The 18990-nt window shown below is 50.1% G+C and overlaps 1 protein-coding gene across 2 annotated transcripts in view; it reads left to right on the forward strand.

Moving 5' to 3' along the window:
- The window catches only part of PLCH1 (phospholipase C eta 1), a 36547-nt gene extending 27590 nt beyond the window's left edge, over positions 1-8957 (forward strand). For both annotated transcript variants that reach the window (XM_040074610.2, XM_040074609.2), the window contains exons 16-23: positions 64-171; positions 690-814; positions 1234-1318; positions 1789-1935; positions 2341-2420; positions 3634-3693; positions 4159-4519; positions 5293-8957. In XM_040074610.2, the coding sequence (XP_039930544.1) occupies positions 64-171; positions 690-814; positions 1234-1318; positions 1789-1935; positions 2341-2420; positions 3634-3693; positions 4159-4519; positions 5293-7322 (2996 nt within the window). In that variant the 3' untranslated portion in view covers positions 7323-8957. The remainder of the gene's footprint in view (positions 1-63; positions 172-689; positions 815-1233; positions 1319-1788; positions 1936-2340; positions 2421-3633; positions 3694-4158; positions 4520-5292) is intronic.
- The last annotated feature ends 10033 nt before the right edge of the window (positions 8958-18990 follow it).

Consider the following 18990-nt stretch of genomic DNA (forward strand, 5'->3'; position numbering starts at 1 on the left):
TTTTGGTGTGTGTGTGCCAATTTAGATTATCTTTATTAACGACACCCCGCTTCTCTCTTTCAGTGGCCCTAAACTACCAGTCTGAGGGACGTGTGATGCAGTTAAATGAAGCAAAATTCAGGGTAAATGGCAACTGTGGTTATGTTCTCAAACCTCAGCAGATGTGCAAAGGTAAGGTTCTAGTTTAGTTACCACTGTGGCTGTCAGGCCTTTCACAAAGAGTCCTTCACAGCGAAGGCACAAGAAAGGAAAATGCAAACAAATACAGAATCTTTCATATTTCCATGCACTCATAGCTCTTAGACTGGTACCAGCGTGCAATCTCTTACTGTGATCATATATATAGAGAGATACGTATATTTTGAGGTGTTTGCCTTATTAACATGTGTTTAAAAGAAGAAAAAGGGCTCCTAGGATGACCAGCTGCAGGAAAGCAGCACAAGCTCTGCAGTGGCCCAGGAGCAAGCATCCAGGGCTTGGTCCAGCTCTGCCTTGGAATCACTTAAACAAGGGCTGCTCCACTCAGAAAACGTTGTGAGAAAGAGGAGGAGAATTTTAAAATGACTGAGCAGCTGCTCCATACTCATAGTTCCTCATTTCTGACTGAATTTGTCTGTCTGTATGTGTCTTGGGGGTGATATTATTATGTGTATCTTTTTCCTTACACTCTCATTCTTGCCATCTCCCAGGCACATTTAACCCTTACTCTGCTGATCCACTTCCTGCCAGTCCCAAGAAGCAGCTTATTCTGAAGATCATCAGTGGGCAGCAGCTCCCCAAGCCTCCTGACTCCATGCTGGGGGACAGAGGAGAGGTGAGGGGCTCTGGTCACACCAGATGCTTCCAGGGCAGCTCCTGGCAGTGTGAGACTCAAACCTTCTCCTCATTCAAATACACCAGAAAATTTCAGATATTGTCAAGCTTTTGGTCACTAAATGCTACACTTCCCCCAGCCTGTATCCTACTTGTTATTGAACTGATTAGTTTTGTATTTTAAAGGGTGACTTTTATGAAAATTAGTCACAGCTGTCCATAGCTCTTGATGCAAACCATACATCAACATGGACTTGATGGAACCAATTCCCATGATAGTGCTGCTTGAAAATTCATGTCAATCAAAGGGGTTTGAATTCTCATATGAATTTAAATCAACCCTCTGCATTAATTTTTTTAAAATTCACCTTAATTTGTATGACTGGCTTGCTTTTAAAATACTGTGTTTTTGAAAAACAGATAATAGATCCCTTTGTTGAGGTGGAGATTATTGGGTTACCTGTTGACTGCTGTAAAGATCAGACCAGGGTGGTGGATGACAATGGTAAGATAATTTAAGTGATTTTTTTCTTCTTAGAGTAAAATATTAAATAATTATAAATTAATCACTGTCTGTTATTGCTTTCTAAATTGCAAAGCATCCTATCTGATGAAATCAAATAATTGTATTTTAACAAATTATTTCTGCTTCCCAGACAGAATTTCTGGTGAGGACACAAATAAGTTAGAGATGAAGGGCAGGAGTTGCTCCCCACATTGTCTCTTAACGAATTGTTCTTAAATCTCCTTTATGCAGAAGTTCCAAATCTATCTCTATCTATATATGCATCTCTCAGTGCTTGCCTGGCTGTCCCTGCCAGCTCCTGGGCAGACACATTTTGTTTTAAAGCAATCCTAGAGGCAGATACGTCACACTCAATGTGACGTGGTGGAATTGCCATTGCTGCTGCCCGAGAACTGAGGCAAGCACTCGCTGTGGCCTTGTTTCCCAAGTGTTCCCTGCTTGTCCTGCAGGGTTCAATCCTGTGTGGGAGGAGACCCTCACCTTCACCATCCACATGCCCGAAATCGCCCTGGTGCGCTTCCTGGTCTGGGACCACGATCCCATCGGGAGAGACTTTGTGGGGCAGAGAACTGTGGCCTTCAGCAGCCTCGTGCCTGGTGAGTCCCCCTGTTCTCCTGGGCATGGAAATGCACCCTCAAACACAAGGAGGACGTTACCAGCATCATGATAGATTTTATAAATGTTTCTGTGACTTCATGTGAAGCTTGGACAACTCTTCTGTTCTCTTAGAGTGCTTTCTGCACCGTTCCTCAAAGGAGTTTGATTGTCTGTGCTTTTGCAAATTACTGCTGCTGTGTTTTTTATAACTTGGATGCAATTTGTGGTGCAAACCAGGGCTCAGGAAACCTGTGAGGACACCAGAGAAGTTTACTAAAGACACCAGCTGGCTTCCTGTGTACACATCACCTTTATAGACAGTCACTGCTAGCTGGGCAGAGAACACAAACTGCTGGTTCTTGGTGGTGCTTTGTGTGGAAATACTTCTATTTCTGTTTCCCCAGGCTATCGCCACGTGTATTTAGAAGGACTGACAGAAGCTTCCATATTTGTTCATATAATCATTAATGAGACCTATGGAAAGGTAGGTACAGCTGGAAATGTACATCTTCCTTGTGATAAAAATGGATTTAAATGTACCCCAGAACCTTCCAGGATTTGTGTTGGAGTGCTCAGGAGGCTCAGAGTGTGTGGGGAGTTTCCTTGCAGGAGATCAGCAAGGAAACTCCTCCATCCCATGACTGCACTCCTGCTGTGCACATACGTGCAGGTGTTCTCACTGTTACCACCTAACAGTATCTCGTCTAGGTACAGGAGGTACATTTCTTCAAACTGATCTCAGTTTGGAAGTAGAGCTTGGGAACTGTAGCTGCATCAGAACATGATATTTGACAAGCTGTTTTTAGCAGCTAATTTAATTAATTGAAATTAACCTAATTTAATTTTAGGTTTTAGTGCATAGATTTTACTTTTCTTCAAGTTTGCTAATTTTAGAATGTTTTTAAAGTGAAAGTGAAAGCACAGTGCTTTTTCTGTGTTTTCAGCTGCCTGCCTTAGCTGTTTCCGTCTGGAGATAAGCAGCACAAAGAAATTAAGGCCACGTTGAACAGGATGCTAAAGTAAAATAGCACCTTTGCAGTGATTTATGAAATGATGATAAAAACAAAAACCTGACTTTTGTGAGGTTTGAGGTTGCAGAGGACACTCAGCCCTCAGTCTTGGTGCCTTCTGAGAGGATGTCATGACAAACATGAACCCAAAGTTGTGCAGCACCCACAGAAAGCTCAGGGGAACAGAGAGAACAGCAGAGAGAAGGGCCCAGGGCTGAGGTTTGCTCTTGTCCACATCCTCTCCCAGCTCCACTTCCTTCATCCTCCCTGATCCCCTCGGATCACGGGATGGGATCACGTGCACATCTGGGCAGATGTGTGAAATCTCATCCCTTGGGGACGGTCTGCAGGGGCCTGTGTGGCTGCTGCCCTTGTAAGAACAAACGTGCTCCAGAGGGGAGGCAAGAGGAGCACCCACTGGGACTGGATCTCTGTCACTGGGCCTGTTCACCTGATGCTGCTCTGAATGGTTGATGGGCTGCATTGCTCTTTCTCACAGGCTGAGTTTGCATCCCTGAGTGAGGAGATCTGCTCAGCTCCTGGGGGACACGTGAAACTAAGAAATAGTTTTAAGTGGTTTGCTGTAGAGTGGTTCTATTTCCAGCCGATGTACTGTTGCCTTATTTGCTTGTGTGGCAGTATTGAAAACATTAGCCAAATGGATTTGCATTTCTTTTTGCCTTTCAGTGGAGCCCTTTAATCCTCAATCCCAGTTACACAATAATGCACTTTCTAGGAGCCACAAAGGTAGAGCTCATGAGCATGCACTTTGCATTTGCTGGGCACAGACTTTCCAGTGGTTCCCAATAGCATGATCTGCAACTGCCAAACTGGGACCATTCTCCATGCAGGCTCTGAGACATCTGAATATTGCTTTCATGAAGCCCATGCATAGAAAACTGCACATTAATGTTCAGCCTGTCACTGCTGAGCACTTCCCGGAGCCTTGTCAGCTCCCATTAGGAGCCTGAGCAAAGCTCTCTGGTAACTGTGGGAGGCTGCCATCCTAATGAGGAGAAAGGCAGGCATGCATGAATCCATGGGGACCTGTGCTGGGAGCTCCATGCTCAGAGCAGCTGTGAGTGGCTTGGTGTGAAGTTTGGCTTTGCTGCGTTTCCAACCCTGTCGTCATCGCTCCTAAGCGCTGCGAGAGCGGCTCTGTGCGCGCGGCGAGCGAGCTGAGGCCAGGCTGTGGCGTTGCTGTCCCCGCAGGGCAAGCAGCTGATGGGGCTCCGAGGGCTGTTCTCCAAGGCGCCCAGGGCGGGCGCCGCCGAGGCCGGCGGGCACCACGCGCGCAAACGCTCCATCGGCGAGCGCATCCTGCGGCGCACGGCCAGCGCCCCGGCCAAGGGCAGGAAGAAGAGCAAGATGGGCTTCCTGGAGGCTGCCGAGATGAAGGACAGCGCCTCCGAGCCAACGGACCTGAAGGACAAGGACGGGGTGGTGCGGCGGCCGAAGCGGAGCCTGCAGGCGCGCCCCGCCTCCATGCCCGTGGACAGATTCCTCATGGCGGAGCTGCCCTGCCCGGCGGAGGACTCCGCCCAGGGGGCCAAGGGAGAGGAAAACACGTCTGGTAAGATGCTTCCAAAATTGCTTTTGTGAACGGTCAGGGCTGCCCTCGCTTCTTCCCAGAGTACCTGATTTCTAGCAAGCCCTAAAACCAGTATCTATTATGCCAAGTTTACTTCTATAGTCCCTGCTTCATTAAATCTCCAAAGGAGTGAGTCACAGAGCTCAGATTTGGTGTAGAAAGACAAGAGGATTTGGTGGAGAAAACATCCAATGTGTGTTTTTTGAGGAATTGAAACCCTTGCCCTTGTGAATGCTGCTTGCTGGTAGAAGATCCAAATGAAATCCTTGTACTGTAACACTTTACAGTAACCACATGTATAAACCAGCCTGGAGTCCATCTACTCAATGCTTTTGACTCTGCTTGAAGCATGCATCTTGTTTTCAAGTGTTGTGTGTTTTAACAGAGCTGTTTTGTTCTGTCTTTATTGCCACGCTTCTTTATAGTACAAATGTGACTAGGAACACAGCTGAAGGTAATGCCACGTGCCAGCTATGATGTGGTACCTCATTAACATTACTTACAACAAATATTACATCACCTGCTTGATGTAATAGACATTCCAAGGAAATTTCAATGAAGTGCCTGCAGTTGTATTTTTCCATTTATTCACATCACTTGGATAATTTGTACTAAACCTGCACAACCCCATGATTACGTTCTGTCACAACTGTACCTAGTTTTGCGTTCTCCATGTGTCTGTGTAAGGACAAAATAGCTGTTGATAGACAGAGCAGAGTCTTGAATGCCACTAATATGTTTCTCATTTAATTTAGCCAACAGTGATGACAATACAAATGAGAAGGAAACAAGCTTGAAAGAATTGTTTTTTCCACATTTGGAGCAAAAGGCAAATTTAGCATCTCAGCTGAGGAAGGAGAATGACCAGAGGGATTCTACAGCTGACTCTTTAGTACCATCTCCACAGGAGCAACCTGAACATCTGGTTTTTGCAAATGGTGTAGCTCAAGCAAATCACCTCATGGACTACCAGGAGAATAATCCTTCTGATGGAACTGTCCCCCTAATGCAAGACCCTGACTCTGAACTTCCCACAGAAAAATCACACCACAAAAACTGTGCAGACAGTAAAAAGGAAGATGACACAAAAGGATCTAAGGAAGGGAAAATCAGTCTCATGGGGACTTCCCTTTCTCAGAAAGCAGAGGTGGAGAATCACAAATATGACACGAAGAAAAGCACTGCAGCACCTCTTTCCCTTTCTTCCACCGTGTGCTCTGAGGGCCCTGACTGTCACTCCATGGCAGCCCTGCAGCACGGGGACATTTCTCACCTCATTGACGAAGTCTCTCTCTCGACTGAGAGCGAGCTGGACAGCGCCATGTCCGCTCTCATCGCACAGCTCGATGGCACCGATGACCAAACTCCCCTATCCCCTGTCTCCAGCCCCCGTGGCGGCAGCAGCCAGACCCCCGGGGCAGGGGCCACGCTCCCACACGTGTTTGCTGCAGACCTGAGCAGCCCCTGTAGGCACAACTTCGCTCCCACAAAATCCAACAAATCCCCTTTATTCTCCACGCCGGACACAGCCGTGTTCTCCAGCCTGGAGGATGCAGAGTATTCCACATACACAGTTATCCATGAGGCATCTCCAGCTTCTGAATGTAAGAGCCACAGGGCATTAGTTTGCAAGAAAAGATCAAATAGTCTAGAAAACAACTTACCCGGCTCTTCCTGTTCTTCATCCCTCTCTTTGCTAAATGCAAACCCCCAAAACAATTGTGCTACAAAGTCTGGACCGAGCTGGGAAGCCCCCGAGCCTGCCAGCTCTTTCGGCTCCAACAGCCTCATCTTCGAGGAGGGGCTGGGGCCCGGCGTCCCCGGGGAGCGCTCGGACAGCAGCAGCCTGCTGGAGGTGGATGGGGACTGCCAGGAGCTCCTGGTAACCGTCTGCGAGTACAGACGGGAGGACATGAGCCAGCTGGCGTCTCCTCTGAGCCTGAGGCAGAAGCGGGACCCTGGGCACGGTGCTGACCGCACCTCGGGGAGCAGCTCTGCTGCTGCGCTCTGCGCCGCTGCCCAGCACTGCTCCGAGAGGCTCAGGGCTGCGGGGAGCCAGCTCCCTCTGCCCACACCCGAGGACCCCGCGGTTTTGTGGCAGCAGCGCTCGTTGAAGCACGAGGCCGTTCCCCAGCTCCGCTCGGCCTGCCCCGCGCTCCCGGGGGCTCTGCCCTTCCCCTCGCACCCGGCCATCCAGGGCAGCCCCTGCAAGTCCAAGAGCCTGGGAGACCTGACCTCGGAGGACATTTCCTGCAACTTCGAGAGCAAGTACCAGTACATCAGCAGGAGCTTCGTCTCCTCGGGCCTGCGGGACGGGAAGGCGGCCGCCGCGCAGGGCGCCAGGCCGCACTCCCCGGACGCGCTGACGGAGCGGCTGCGCAGGCTGCTGTCCCCGGAGCAGGAGGACGGCCGGGAGCCGCCGCACCCCCGGCAGGCGGGCGAGGACTGTCCCCGCTCCCTGGTGAGGAAGCTGTCGTCCCGCAGCCAGAGCCGCGTGCGGAACATCGCCAGCCGCGCCCGGGAGCGGCAGGAGGCGGCGGGCAGGCCCCGGGCCGGCCTGGGCGGGGTGCCCGGCGTGGTGCTGCGGAGCAAGGCCGCGGGGCCGCCCGCCGCCAACCGCCACTCCACCGGCTCCTACATCGCCCGCTACCTGCACGGCTGCCCCGCCGAGCGCCGCGGCGTGCCCGAGGGAGCCTGCAACGCCCTGCGGCACGGATGCGGAGAGCTGCAGCTGCCGCCCGGCCAGCACGACCAGCCCGAGATCTATTTCCTGCTCAGGCTGTAGATGTGCCGTGGGACGGCGGCACGGCTCACGCTGCTGCAGTGCAATGCGTGGCTCACACACTGCACGGCTCACGCTGCTGCAGTGCAATGCAATGTACGGCTCACACACTGCTGCAGTGCACTGCGCAGATCACACACTGCTGCACGGTTCACATACTACTGCACTGCACAGTTCACACGCTGCACAAATCACACACTGCTGCACAGTTCACACACTGCTGCACTGCACAGCTCACACACTACACAGCTCACACGCTGCACAGCTCACACACCGCTGCACTGCACAGCTCACACACTGCACAGCTCACACACTGCACAGCTCACACACTGCTGCACAGCTCACACACTGCACAGCTCACACACTGCACAGTTCACACGCTGCACAAATCACACACTGCTGCACAGTTCACACACTGCTGCACTGCACAGCTCACACACTGCACAGCTCACACACTGCACAGCTCACACACCGCACAGCTCACACACCGCTGCACTGCACAGCTCACACACTGCACAGCTCACACACCGCACAGCTCACACACCGCTGCACTGCACAGCTCACACACTGCACAGCTCACACACTGCACAGCTCACACACTGCACAGCTCACACACTGCACAGCTCACACACCGCTGCACTGCAGGGACAGCGTTAGCGAGCAGCTGCTTGCAGCGTTTCAGTTAATTCACGATGCAGTTTCACACCAGTGCATCCGTGGTGATTTACCGTGCCCGTTCCTGGCAGAGCTGAGGGCAGTAGGAGCCCCCTCTGTGCTTAGGGCTGCGTTGGTGTGGGCCAGAGCTGACGGAGCCGTGTGTGCGTTCGGAGCGTTCTGTGGGTGTAACGCTCCAAAGCCTGACCTTGCACTGAAGGCAATACTGGTTTCCTTGTGTCTTGTCCTCCTGCTTGGAAACAAACCACTTTTGGTGATCACTTTTGGCCTTTTGTGAGGATTCTCCAAAGCACTGTGTTGTCTGGAATGCTGGACTGGGGCTTGTTCTGCCCAACAGGCAGCGACCCTTCATTGGCATCACTTGTTCTGAATTGTTGTTGTAAATTTCACGTGTGTTTGTGTATGAACTGTGATTCTACAGCAAATGGTTTGTAGAATTAGAGTTAGTCCAGATTTGTGAGTCCTGTGTAGCTTTGTCTTCTGCCCTCTCTACAAAGTATGACAACAGTTGTCTTCCTTTTTGGTTACTGTATTGATTTGGGACAGAGTGGAATGTGGGAGTAATTCTGCTTTTATGAATGAAAACAATTTCTGCTTATTTTGTTGTGTATTTTTGCTGTTGGTTGTGTGAGTAGCTTCGGTACGGCAGATCCATTTTCTGTATATTTGTAATTTTATTGCTAAATTGTCGACAGTCAGTGGAATATTTAAACTGACAGGGTAGAGTGACTATTTTGACTGTTCACCTTTTTCTATAAAGGCTGAAAGTGAATTGGGTGAAGGAATCTCAGACACCTAAAGCTTCCCTGTAGGGAACAACATAGCTTTATTTTGGTTGGAAGATAACTCTTTGCCTTTGCTGTAAGTTTTTCTGATATGTCAAAGACGTACCTTTTACCTCTTTCTTTTGTAATGCAGAGTATTATTATTCTTGAAAACATCATTAAAATAGATTTTTAAGCACTCGGTTACATATTTTCTGAAAAAAAAAATCTGTCTAAATAGATAGGTGCTGAATCCAGGAGCAGTTAGTGACTGCACACATGTGTCTTGGCAGGAGATGCAAGGAGGGAAGAGCCTTCATTTCACAGGGTGGTTCTTGGCTGGAGGTGGCGGCTGAGCTCTGCTCTCCCTTCTGGATCAGGAGCCACATTGGAGTTTGTCTGACTGTTCCACTCAGGCTCTAACACAGGAGAGTGGCTGTGGTATCACTTGGGAGAGAACAGTGGATTTTCTAAATAAAAAGCATTTTTCCATGGAGGAACAGAACCAGAGACTGGATGAATCACTTAAGCCTTGGACCTGGATTTCTGTCTCATAGGATGGTGTGGCAGTTTGGGAGCTGTGACTGGGGCCTAGTAAAAGTGCCTTGTAAGGAAGCAGATGAGAAGATCTCCATTGTGGGAGGTGAAGAAACTTGCTTTAATTGGAATTAATTTAGAAAAATTGTATGGTGCTTGCAGGAGGTCAGGATAGATTATTGCAGCAGTGTTTTATCACATAATCTCTTATACTTTTCTCTTAATTTTAGAATTTAATCCAGATGGGGACAGTTCTTTGCGTGACAGTGACATTTGGCTAATGGAGCAGGGCAGGATCCCTCTAGTGCAGCTGAAGCCAAATACACACCACCTTTTTTACATATAAATATATATATGTATATATATAACATTTCTTCAGTTTTTAGTTTGAATGAACAAGCTTCATTTTCTTCCATGGAGCAGAAGCAATACAAACAAATGTACCTGCTGCCAATCCAGCTGCTCCTGTGGGGATTTTCCTGCCCTCCTGGGATACCTGACCCACCCTGCTGATCCTCCCGTGCCCAGGTGATGTGGTGCTACTGGTGAGTACTGGTGATGCCAGCCCCGAGCTGGTGTGGGACACTCTGGGTCAGAAATGTTTGTGTCACTGGGGATTGGTGCTGCAGCAGCGATTTGGGGTTCCAGAAAACCCAGCCTGGGGCTGACATGCTCTGGGCAGCCATTCCAAAACTCTATGGGAATGGGACACTTTGGGAAAACTGCAAATGCCTCCTGCTCCAGCTTTGTGCCCTGGATCGTGAACTGAAGGGATGCTGAGTTCAGAAATTCAGCAGAGCTCAGCCTGTAAACTCTGGGAACATCTGGAGTGTGGATCTCAAGCAGCATTGTACAGAGCAGGGGTTTTAGACACGTGGGTGGGACAGCAATCTGCACTTCACACATCTATACGGCCATTCAATTTTAGTCCTTGCCCAAAATTAATTAAACTGTCTGAACAAGGATGCAGCTTGTTGAAAATCCATCTAGTGAAGATTTTTTTGGTGCAGGATCTGCACCAACGCAGAATAAATGATCACTTTAGTCCAGTAAAGGCTGGTGGCTCACATCCTGGGTTAGCAGGCTTAAATTGCTTTGCTAATTCATGAAAGAAGGCATAAATTAAACTGTTCAAGAATCTGCAGAGAACAGATGGGTTTGGAATATTACTTTTGAGAAATTATGTATTTTCAAATTCAAAGCCAGAGTCTCCAGTTACATTTATATGGTTGTTTACTGGAATATCAGCTATTCCTGTTTTAAACAGCTGTACAGAATGTTCCAGGTGTTGGGGAGCCATTCCACATCCCTCCCTCCTGTTCCGACACTTCGGTAGGAGGGCTTTCATCCTCAGTTTCCCATTCACATCTTAAATAAGTTTAAGGTATGGAAGAATAAAACATTTCATGAAAGAACAGCCAGATTTTCACCCAGGAGCATGTTGGGTCAGTTTTGTTCTTGGACCGATGCTCATTTGGATTTGTTTTGGTAAGATTTTAATTCTATTCCTTTTCACAACAGAGAAAATCACGTGCAGCACCCTCAGTCACACACGAGACAGTGGCACAGTGATTACACTGATTACAGATCTGCTTAGGCATGCAGGAGGAGTCAGAAATTGAATTTCGACCAGAGATTATCTTTTAAAGTCCTGTTTTGGTTGAGACAGAAAGAAATGAAATGGAATGCTGCCCCTCTCCAGCCCCTGCTCCCAGGCATTGCTGTGCCAGGGATCCCCCTGGAGCTCTGCTGCCCCTCTCCAGCCCCTGTTCCCAGGCACTGCTGTGCCAGGGATCCCCCTGGAGCTCTGCTGCCCCTCTCCAGCCCCTGTTCCCAGGCACTGCTGTGCCAGGGATCCCCCTGGAGCTCTGCTGCCCCTCTCCAGCCCCTGTTCCCAGGCACTGCTGTGCCAGGGATCCCCCTGGAGCTCTGCTGCCCCTCTCCAGCCCCTGTTCCCAGGCACTGCTGTGCCAGGGATCCCCCTGGAGCTCTGCTGCCCCTCTCCAGCCCCTGTTCCCAGGCACTGCTGTGCCAGGGATCCCCCTGGAGCTCTGCTGCCCCTCTCCAGCCCCTGTTCCCAGGCACTGCTGTGCCAGGGATCCCCCTGGAGCTCTGCTGCCCCTCTCCAGCCCCTGTTCCCAGGCATTGCTGTGCCAGGGATCCCCCTGGAGCTCTGCTGCCCCTCTCCAGCCCCTGTTCCCAGGCACTGCTGGCTGGGTAATTGAAGTACAGCTGGGTGGACTGCAGTTCACCAGTGCAGTCGGTATTTATGTGATCCTATTTCACGGAGTAATAGACTTAAGAAAGCACAGTTTTAAGGGAAACAGATGTCTGGAAGCAGATGATTAATTTGGGCTGAGTTTTCAAGCACTCATTTAACTTACAAGCTCTTTAAAGTGGATTCTTTAATTTAGTGTCGTGCATCTTAAACATTTATAGTCAAAATCTTATTTCAGTTAAAGATGCGTGTGTCTAAAGTGATACTTTTAAATTCAGTGGAGCTCTGCAAATGAACACTGCACAGAGACCAGAATATGCAAAGTTGCAGAGTGCTGCAAGTAATATTAATTTGACTTTCTTATTTCCAGGGCTGGTAACATTTTTTGAGTAACATGAAAATTCTGCTGCATCCAAGAGAATCCTCTTGCAGTGCAGAGTTCAGCAGGATGAGGGAGCACAAGTGAGCGCTAAATTTGGGTGCTTTTGACAGTGTGACTCCAGTGTAACTGCTGCAGGGTGGAGTTTGCCCAGGTGTGTGCAGGGGTGGGGTCTGTTCCTTGTCTGCTTGTCCGGACTTGGTCCATCTAAAGCTGTTCCAAAGGCACCAGAGGGGGAAGTTTGGTTTAAAGCACGTGTCAGGTTTCTTGTACTATTTCATATCTGATTTCCAAACAGGTGATGCTGAGTAAGCAATTGTAATTAATATTCTTGTATTTATTTTGTCTTGGGACTATGATGTTAAATATTTAGAATGTGCCTGGCCTTCTAAAGGGTGAGGGTGCACGTGCTGTTTGATTTAATTTAAATAAGCACTGAAGCCCACTTTGCTGCTATGGCTTAAGCCCCTGGATGGATTTGGCCTCTGGACGAGCTGCCCCAGGCTCTGGCTGCGTGCACAGGGTGTGGAAGGGGACTGTTCTCCTGTGCAGGAGGGACAGGGACACAGCCCCTTCGAGCTCACAGCTTTCACCCCCCATGGCAGCCTCCTGCTTTTGCTGAGGAAATCATTCCAGCAGTGCTCTCTTGCCCAGCAACTTTCCTTCCACCTCTTGATGGACCAGGACAAACAACAGTGGAGTGTTGTTAGGGATAGATATTTGTCCCTTGAAGTTCCTCTAGCATTTGTTAGTTTTTCCATTCCATTTCCACTTCTTCCAAGGAAGTTACTCCAACTACAGCAGCAGTGATTTTTGTGATAAGTGATCAGGTTAATTTGTTGTGGGATTTTTTAATGTTTAAATTGATGCTTTCTTAGATGCTTTCCTTCCATGGGCTTTTCCCAGCCATGCTCTGGTGCCTCCTGTCCGTATCACTTTGTGGTGATCCAAGCTGTGGATAGCAAATGCTGTTTGTGTGGGGCCAGAGAGACAGAATTTTCACCCCCTCCACACCAGGACAAACCCTGGCTGCTCTCAGACAGTCAACTATCTTAATTGAGTTCTCACTCTTTATGAACAGATCTTTAATTCATCTTTCACTCTTACCTTCAGGTTTGTCCCCAGTCCTTGCCCATGTGTGAGACAGGGTGATTTCTACACACAGGCTGTGCAGTGCACAGATGGATCTGACAGCTAGGCCATATTCTCCCACCAAAATTGACAGGATAATAAGTGGAGATCTTGTTAAACTTGGCTGTGTTACCATCAGTGCTTGTTTGCTAATATTTCACAGTGAGGCAGACTGGCTGACAGGGCTTTGCTGAACGCATTGGCAGCAGCCTTTTCTTAGCTTAAAGAAACAAAAAAGGAAAAAGGAACAGAGATTGCTGGAGACCTTGCCAAGACAACTCCAGGATATGATGGGGGAGCTCAGGGGCTGAGGGAGCCCAGGGCTGCCCATCTGCCATGAACTGACCCTCCTGCCAAAGGCTTTTCCATCCAGGCAGCTCCTGAGCTGCGCAGAGTTACACACAAAGCTTTGTTTGGCAGAAGCTGGGAATCTCTGCAGATCATGTATCAGCAGCTGCAGCCTCTGCTGAATTCTGGGCACTCCTGGGCACACCTGGGCACACCTGGGCACTCCTGGGCACACCTTGGTAACTCCTGGGCACACCTGGGCACTCCTGCGCCTGGGGGACTCAGAGGCAGCAGGGGTGGGCCGGGGTGGCAGCAGCAGCAGGGAAGGATTTGCCAGAAACCCCTCGGGTTGAACTCGGCCCCCTGAGCCACACAAACACCTGAGTGGAGCTGGGCACAAGAACTGAAGAGCTGCCAGACAGACGCTCGTTACAGTTTAATTAATCTCTCAGACACCGAGGGTGGATCCAGCTCTGGGTCTCCCACACCCAGGTTCTGTCACTGCCCTGCCTGTGCTGCCGGTGCTGGCAGGGACCCCGAGTGTGTGCAGGACAGATCTGTCCCAGCTGTGGTGTCACCCTGCTGCCTCGTGCTCCTTGTGGGCACTTTCCTGGCGGTGAGGAACACACAGCTCCTCCAGGTTGAAATGGATCCTTTGGTTTCCAGGGGACAGCTTCACCCTCAGTCTGTTTAATAAACCTCTCTGGAGATACTTAGAGGTGTCAGGTTTGGGAGGTTTAATGAAGTCGTGTATTCTCTGGGGTCAGAATTTGTCTGGAATTTTTCTCCTCCATTTCTCATGCATGGCTTTTTTTTTTTTTTTTTTTTTTTTTTTACCCATGCTATGGAAAAAAATCACTTTGGGTTTTTATTGTCACTGGGCTGCCCTCATGGCCTGTCCATGTGGCAGCCCTGGCATATGTCACTCTTCACTTGTGAGTGTCCCTTCTCACTGGTGAAGTTATTGTGTTGTCAGGACTCACTACACCTGTTGATCAGCAGGGAAGGTGGGAAAACAAAAATCATCTGCTAAAGCAGTCAGCATCTTTAGGAGGCAGAGATGAGTGAGCTGTCCTTGGTGGCACACGTGAGGTCCGTGCCCTGCGCCCTGGGGACACTCATCCCTTGCTCATCCTCACCCCGGTGTGGGCAGCAGGAGCCAGAGGGGCTGAACACGTGGCAGTAGAGATGAGCTTTGAGTCAAACCAGGAGTGCAGGGTCAGTCCTTCCCTCCCTTCCCACTGCTCCAGGACAGCCAGGAGAGCAGCGTGGGGACAACTGGGCTCTCTGAAATGTTTGGGGATTTGGTTTGGGCTTGGGAGTTTGGTTCTTTGGGGTTTTTTTTAATGTGATTTAGAGACTGTTCTTTGCCCTTTTATAAATGAGACAAATGCCATCTGTGTTGGAGGAGCTGCGGGGTGGCTCTGCTCCCCAGGCCTGCCTTTCCCTTCTGTGTGCTCAGCCTGACAGCAGCTGCAGGGCTGGCTCTGGCAGAGAGACACTGCAGCCTTCCCTCTGCTGCTCCGGCTCAGGGCTCAGGGGTGAGAGCTGCCTTGTCTGGGCTGTCCCTGGGGCTGCTGGGCAGATCTCCGGGCTCAGGCCAGGGGGAGCAAGGGCAGTGTCCAGCAGGAACAGTGTCCAGCAGGAACAGGGGCAGTGTCCAGCAGGAACAGGGGCAGTGTCCAGCAGCACCCAGAGCTGAAGCAACCCCAAGGGCAGGATATGCAGGATGTGCAGGATGTGCAGGATGGGCAGGATGGGCAGGATTTGGGGTCAGGCTCCACTGGGCTGTCAGCCTGGGGCATCCTGAGCAGGGATATTTTTTCATGCTGGATGGGAGCATTTAAGGTAACACTTGATCATTATTTTTCAACTCCTCTGTAACCATGGCGACCAGGAGCTTCCTAAAGCAAAGCAGGAGCTCTCCAGGTGCAGCTGGAACTCGCTCAGACATTTTGCCTCTTTTGGCCCATTGTCAAACCCTTTTGCTCTCGGGAAACTGGAACAAAGAATCAGAGCGACATATGCAGGATATTACATCAAATTAAAGTTCAGTGGCATAAACGTGAGTGAATCTGCATTTGAAAACAAAGGGTAACTCAGAAGCTCCTCTCTGAACATGGAGAGTGTATGCCAAGGGAATGAGCAGGTACAGCAGATCTCTTCCCTCCCTACAAAATAAAATCAAGAGGACCTGTACCTGGAAATGACAGAAACTGCGGAGGTGGAAAAATGTGATGGAAAATATCTCTTTAGTCATATATATGTGAATCTGTAAACTGTTGGGTTGGGATAGAAAATCTTTATCATCTGAGTTCCCATAATTAATTGTCCCCAGTGTGGCAGCATTGCTTTGTGCCAGGTCCAGCTTGAAGGGGAGAGCTCTGATGGACCCGTGTGATGAAGCCTGACTTTGTTTAGCATTCCTGCATTTTGAGCTAATTATTTTGCTAAATGTGCACGTGGTCCTGCCTTAGTTTTGTTAGATGATCAACAGCTTTGTTGTCATCCTTAGTTCCTTACACTCGTGTACAGAGAGCAGACTTTATTTCCTCAGGATTTGCTTTATTGAGTTGCAGCGTGTTTAATCTTGGGATAAGGCAGCAGAGAGAAGTGTTTGGGGGTTTATTTCTGTAATTCATAGTAGGAGCTCTGTTTCACTGCTGTGTGTGGCTGGTGAGTCCCCTCAAGAGCTGGGATCTGTGGAGTCAGTGATTTCAGTGTCCAGGGCACATCCCTGAGGGAGCTGAGCCGCCCTGGCCCAGCTCCCAGCAGGAGCTCTCACCTCCAGCAGTCCTGGCTTCCCTCCACGGAGGGGAGTAAACTGGAGAGGGAATATTTCCTGGATGTGCAGATAGTTCTGTGAACCAGCAATAAAGCCATCCCTTCAGGAGTAAACTGGAGAGGGAATATTTCCTGGATGTGCAGATAGTTCTGTGAACCAGCAATAAAGCCATCCCTTCAGGAGTAAACTGGAGAGGGAATATTTCCTGGATGTGCAGATAGTTCTGTGAATCAGCAATGAAGCCATCCCTTCAGGAGAGCCCGTGGATTCCTGCTCCTCATCCTTAGCTTCACTTGTGCAGCAGCTGTCCCACTCCTCAGGCTGGGAATGCCCAGCACCTTTCCCCTGCCAGCAGGAAATGGGCATTCTGCAGCAAAGGGTGTTTTGCTGAATGACAAAAGGCCAAGAATGTGCAAGGCTGGCTGGTGTGTGCCAGGATTGTTTACAGCCCCTTGTGTGTGGCTGCAATCCCAACCCAGCGGGGAGGGAGAAGGGGATCAAGCCCGGTGTGCAAGGATGTGCTGGGGAAATGCATTTGTGGTGATGAAAATTCATTGATTTGTGGTGCAGTGAGTTGTCACATGTCAGGAGACACGAATAATGGATATGGATGAATTTTAATAGGATTTTTAAAGTTATCTGCAAGCGATCCTGAGTCCCACTGCAGTTCTGTGAGATTTCAGCCCACACAATCATCATCTTGTTTGGAGAATTGTTACACATAAAGTTTGAGCAGCTATGGGGGAATTGTTTTCTTTTCTCTGTATTATGTAGAAGGCTGAATTTAATGACAGGAGAGGAAATGTCAGAACTAAATAAATGACTTATTCCTTGCAGCAGTAGAGGTGCCATAAAACATAAGTTAATAAATGACAACTGTTGAGTCAGGCTTGAGCCACCCTTTCTCTTCCCGGCATTTTAATGGCAGAGGGGGGCTGTGAATGCTTTTCTCTGGAGCTGTGGCAGGACCTGGAATTTCCTTGGGATGGTGCTCGGGGCATGATGGGGGTTGTGCAGCCACACAGAGTGCTGCCACCTTCCTCTTCTCCCTGGGGAGCTCTGCCTGAAGAGCACCTCCCTTGCCCTAAGGACCAGCAGTGAGGGCTGGCGTCCTGTGCATCATCGTGTCCTTGGGCAGAGCATCCCCGCGGGCCAGAGCAGACAGAGTGAGTGGCCAGCAGCTGGTGCTCACACTGCACCCTGCGCTCCTCCTGCTCGCTCCGTGTCCCTGCCTCTGTCCCCGCCCAGCCCCGGCTCCTCCCTTCCCAAGCCCTGTGTCCCCACCTGGGCTCCATCCATAACACACTGCAATATCTCTGAGCCCGGAGTGACAGCATGCTGGGCTTTATCTGCTTTCATTAATCTTTAAATTATCAGCTTTGCAATGTAGTGGGGGAAAAAAAACCCCACCCTCCTGTTTTTCTCCTTAAAAAAATCAATGTGCAGGTTTGGCAGGGGAGCAGTCTCAGGATGCATCAATATCAAAGTCTGCAGAGGGATCCTTCAGCAACAGGCTGTTTAAAAATCCAAGGGACAAGCTGGGAAGGAGATTTAATAAGGAAGGAAATCACCTGTGTTTTGTTTTCCTGGAGCAGCTGCTGTTTATGGAATTGAGGCACACAGTGTGACAGCACGGAGGTGAAAGGGTGGAGTAGGTTGAGTTCAGAGGCAGCAGGAGCTTACAATGGGACATGCTTATTTTGGGATGTGGTGTTTGGTGGAAGACAGTCCCATAATTTAGATCTGTAATTAGTTCAAGATCTACATTGTAACAAAGGTATTTTTCCCAAAAGAGCCAATATGCAGATTAGTTTCAGTACTAACATGACTTATTAGGGACTCCTTAATATTTGCTAAAATTGGCAGTGGAGAGTCAAAGAGGCTCTTTGTAGTTCTGGTGTCTCCTTCAATGAACTTGGAATCATCTGTTAGCAGCAAATTAGTGAACAGCTGTAATTATGCTAAAAATACGATGTTGAGAGGATTAAGGGAGGCCAGGAAGTGGCAGAGCAGTGGGGTGGCACGAGGCAAAGTGGATGTGCCCAAAGCAGCAGCACTGACCCTGTGTGCCAGGCAAGGACAGCCCAGTGTCCCTGCAGTGTCCTGGGTCACAGTCCGGTGTCCTAGGTCACAGCCCAATGTCCCTGCTGTCCTGGGTCACAGCCCAGTGTCCCTGTTGTGTCCTGGGTCACTGTCCAGTGTCCCTGCAGTGTCCTGGGTCACAGCCCAGTGTCCCTGCAGTGTCCCAGGTCACAGCCCAGTGTCCCTGCAGTGTCCCAGGTCACAGCCCAGTGTCCTGGGTCACAGCTCAGTGTCCCTGCTGTGTCCTGGGTCACAGCCCAATGTCCCTGCAGTGTCCCAGGTCACAGCCCAGTGTCCCTGCTGTGTCCCAGGTCACAGCCCAGTGTCCTGGGTCACAGCCCAGTGTCCCTGCTGTGTCCTGGGTCACAGCCCAGTGTCCCTGCTGTGTCCTGGGTCACTGTCCAGTGTCCCTGCTGGCCTGGGTCACAGCCCAGTGTCCCTGCTGTGTCCTGGGTCACAGCCCAGTGTCCCTGCTGTGTCCTGGGTCACAGCCCAGTGTCTCTGCTGTGTCCTGGGTCACTGTCCAGTGTCCCTGCTGTGTCCTGGGTCACAGCCCAGTGTCCCTGCTGGCCTGGGTCACTGTCCAGTGTCCCTGCTGTGTCCTGGGTCACAGCCCAGTGTCCCTGCTGGCCTGGGTCACTGTCCAGTGTCCCTGCTGTGTCCTGGGTCACTGTCCAGTGTCCCTGTTGTGTCCTGGGTCACAGCCCAGTGTCCCTGCTGGCCTGGGTCACTGTCCAGTGTCCCTGCTGTGTCCTGGGTCACAGCCCAGTGTCCCTGCTGGCCTGGGTCACAGCCCAGTGTCCCTGCTGTGT

Source organism: Hirundo rustica, chromosome 10, assembly GCF_015227805.2.
Source record: "Hirundo rustica isolate bHirRus1 chromosome 10, bHirRus1.pri.v3, whole genome shotgun sequence".
In the NCBI taxonomy this organism is placed as follows: Eukaryota; Metazoa; Chordata; class Aves; order Passeriformes; family Hirundinidae; genus Hirundo; species Hirundo rustica.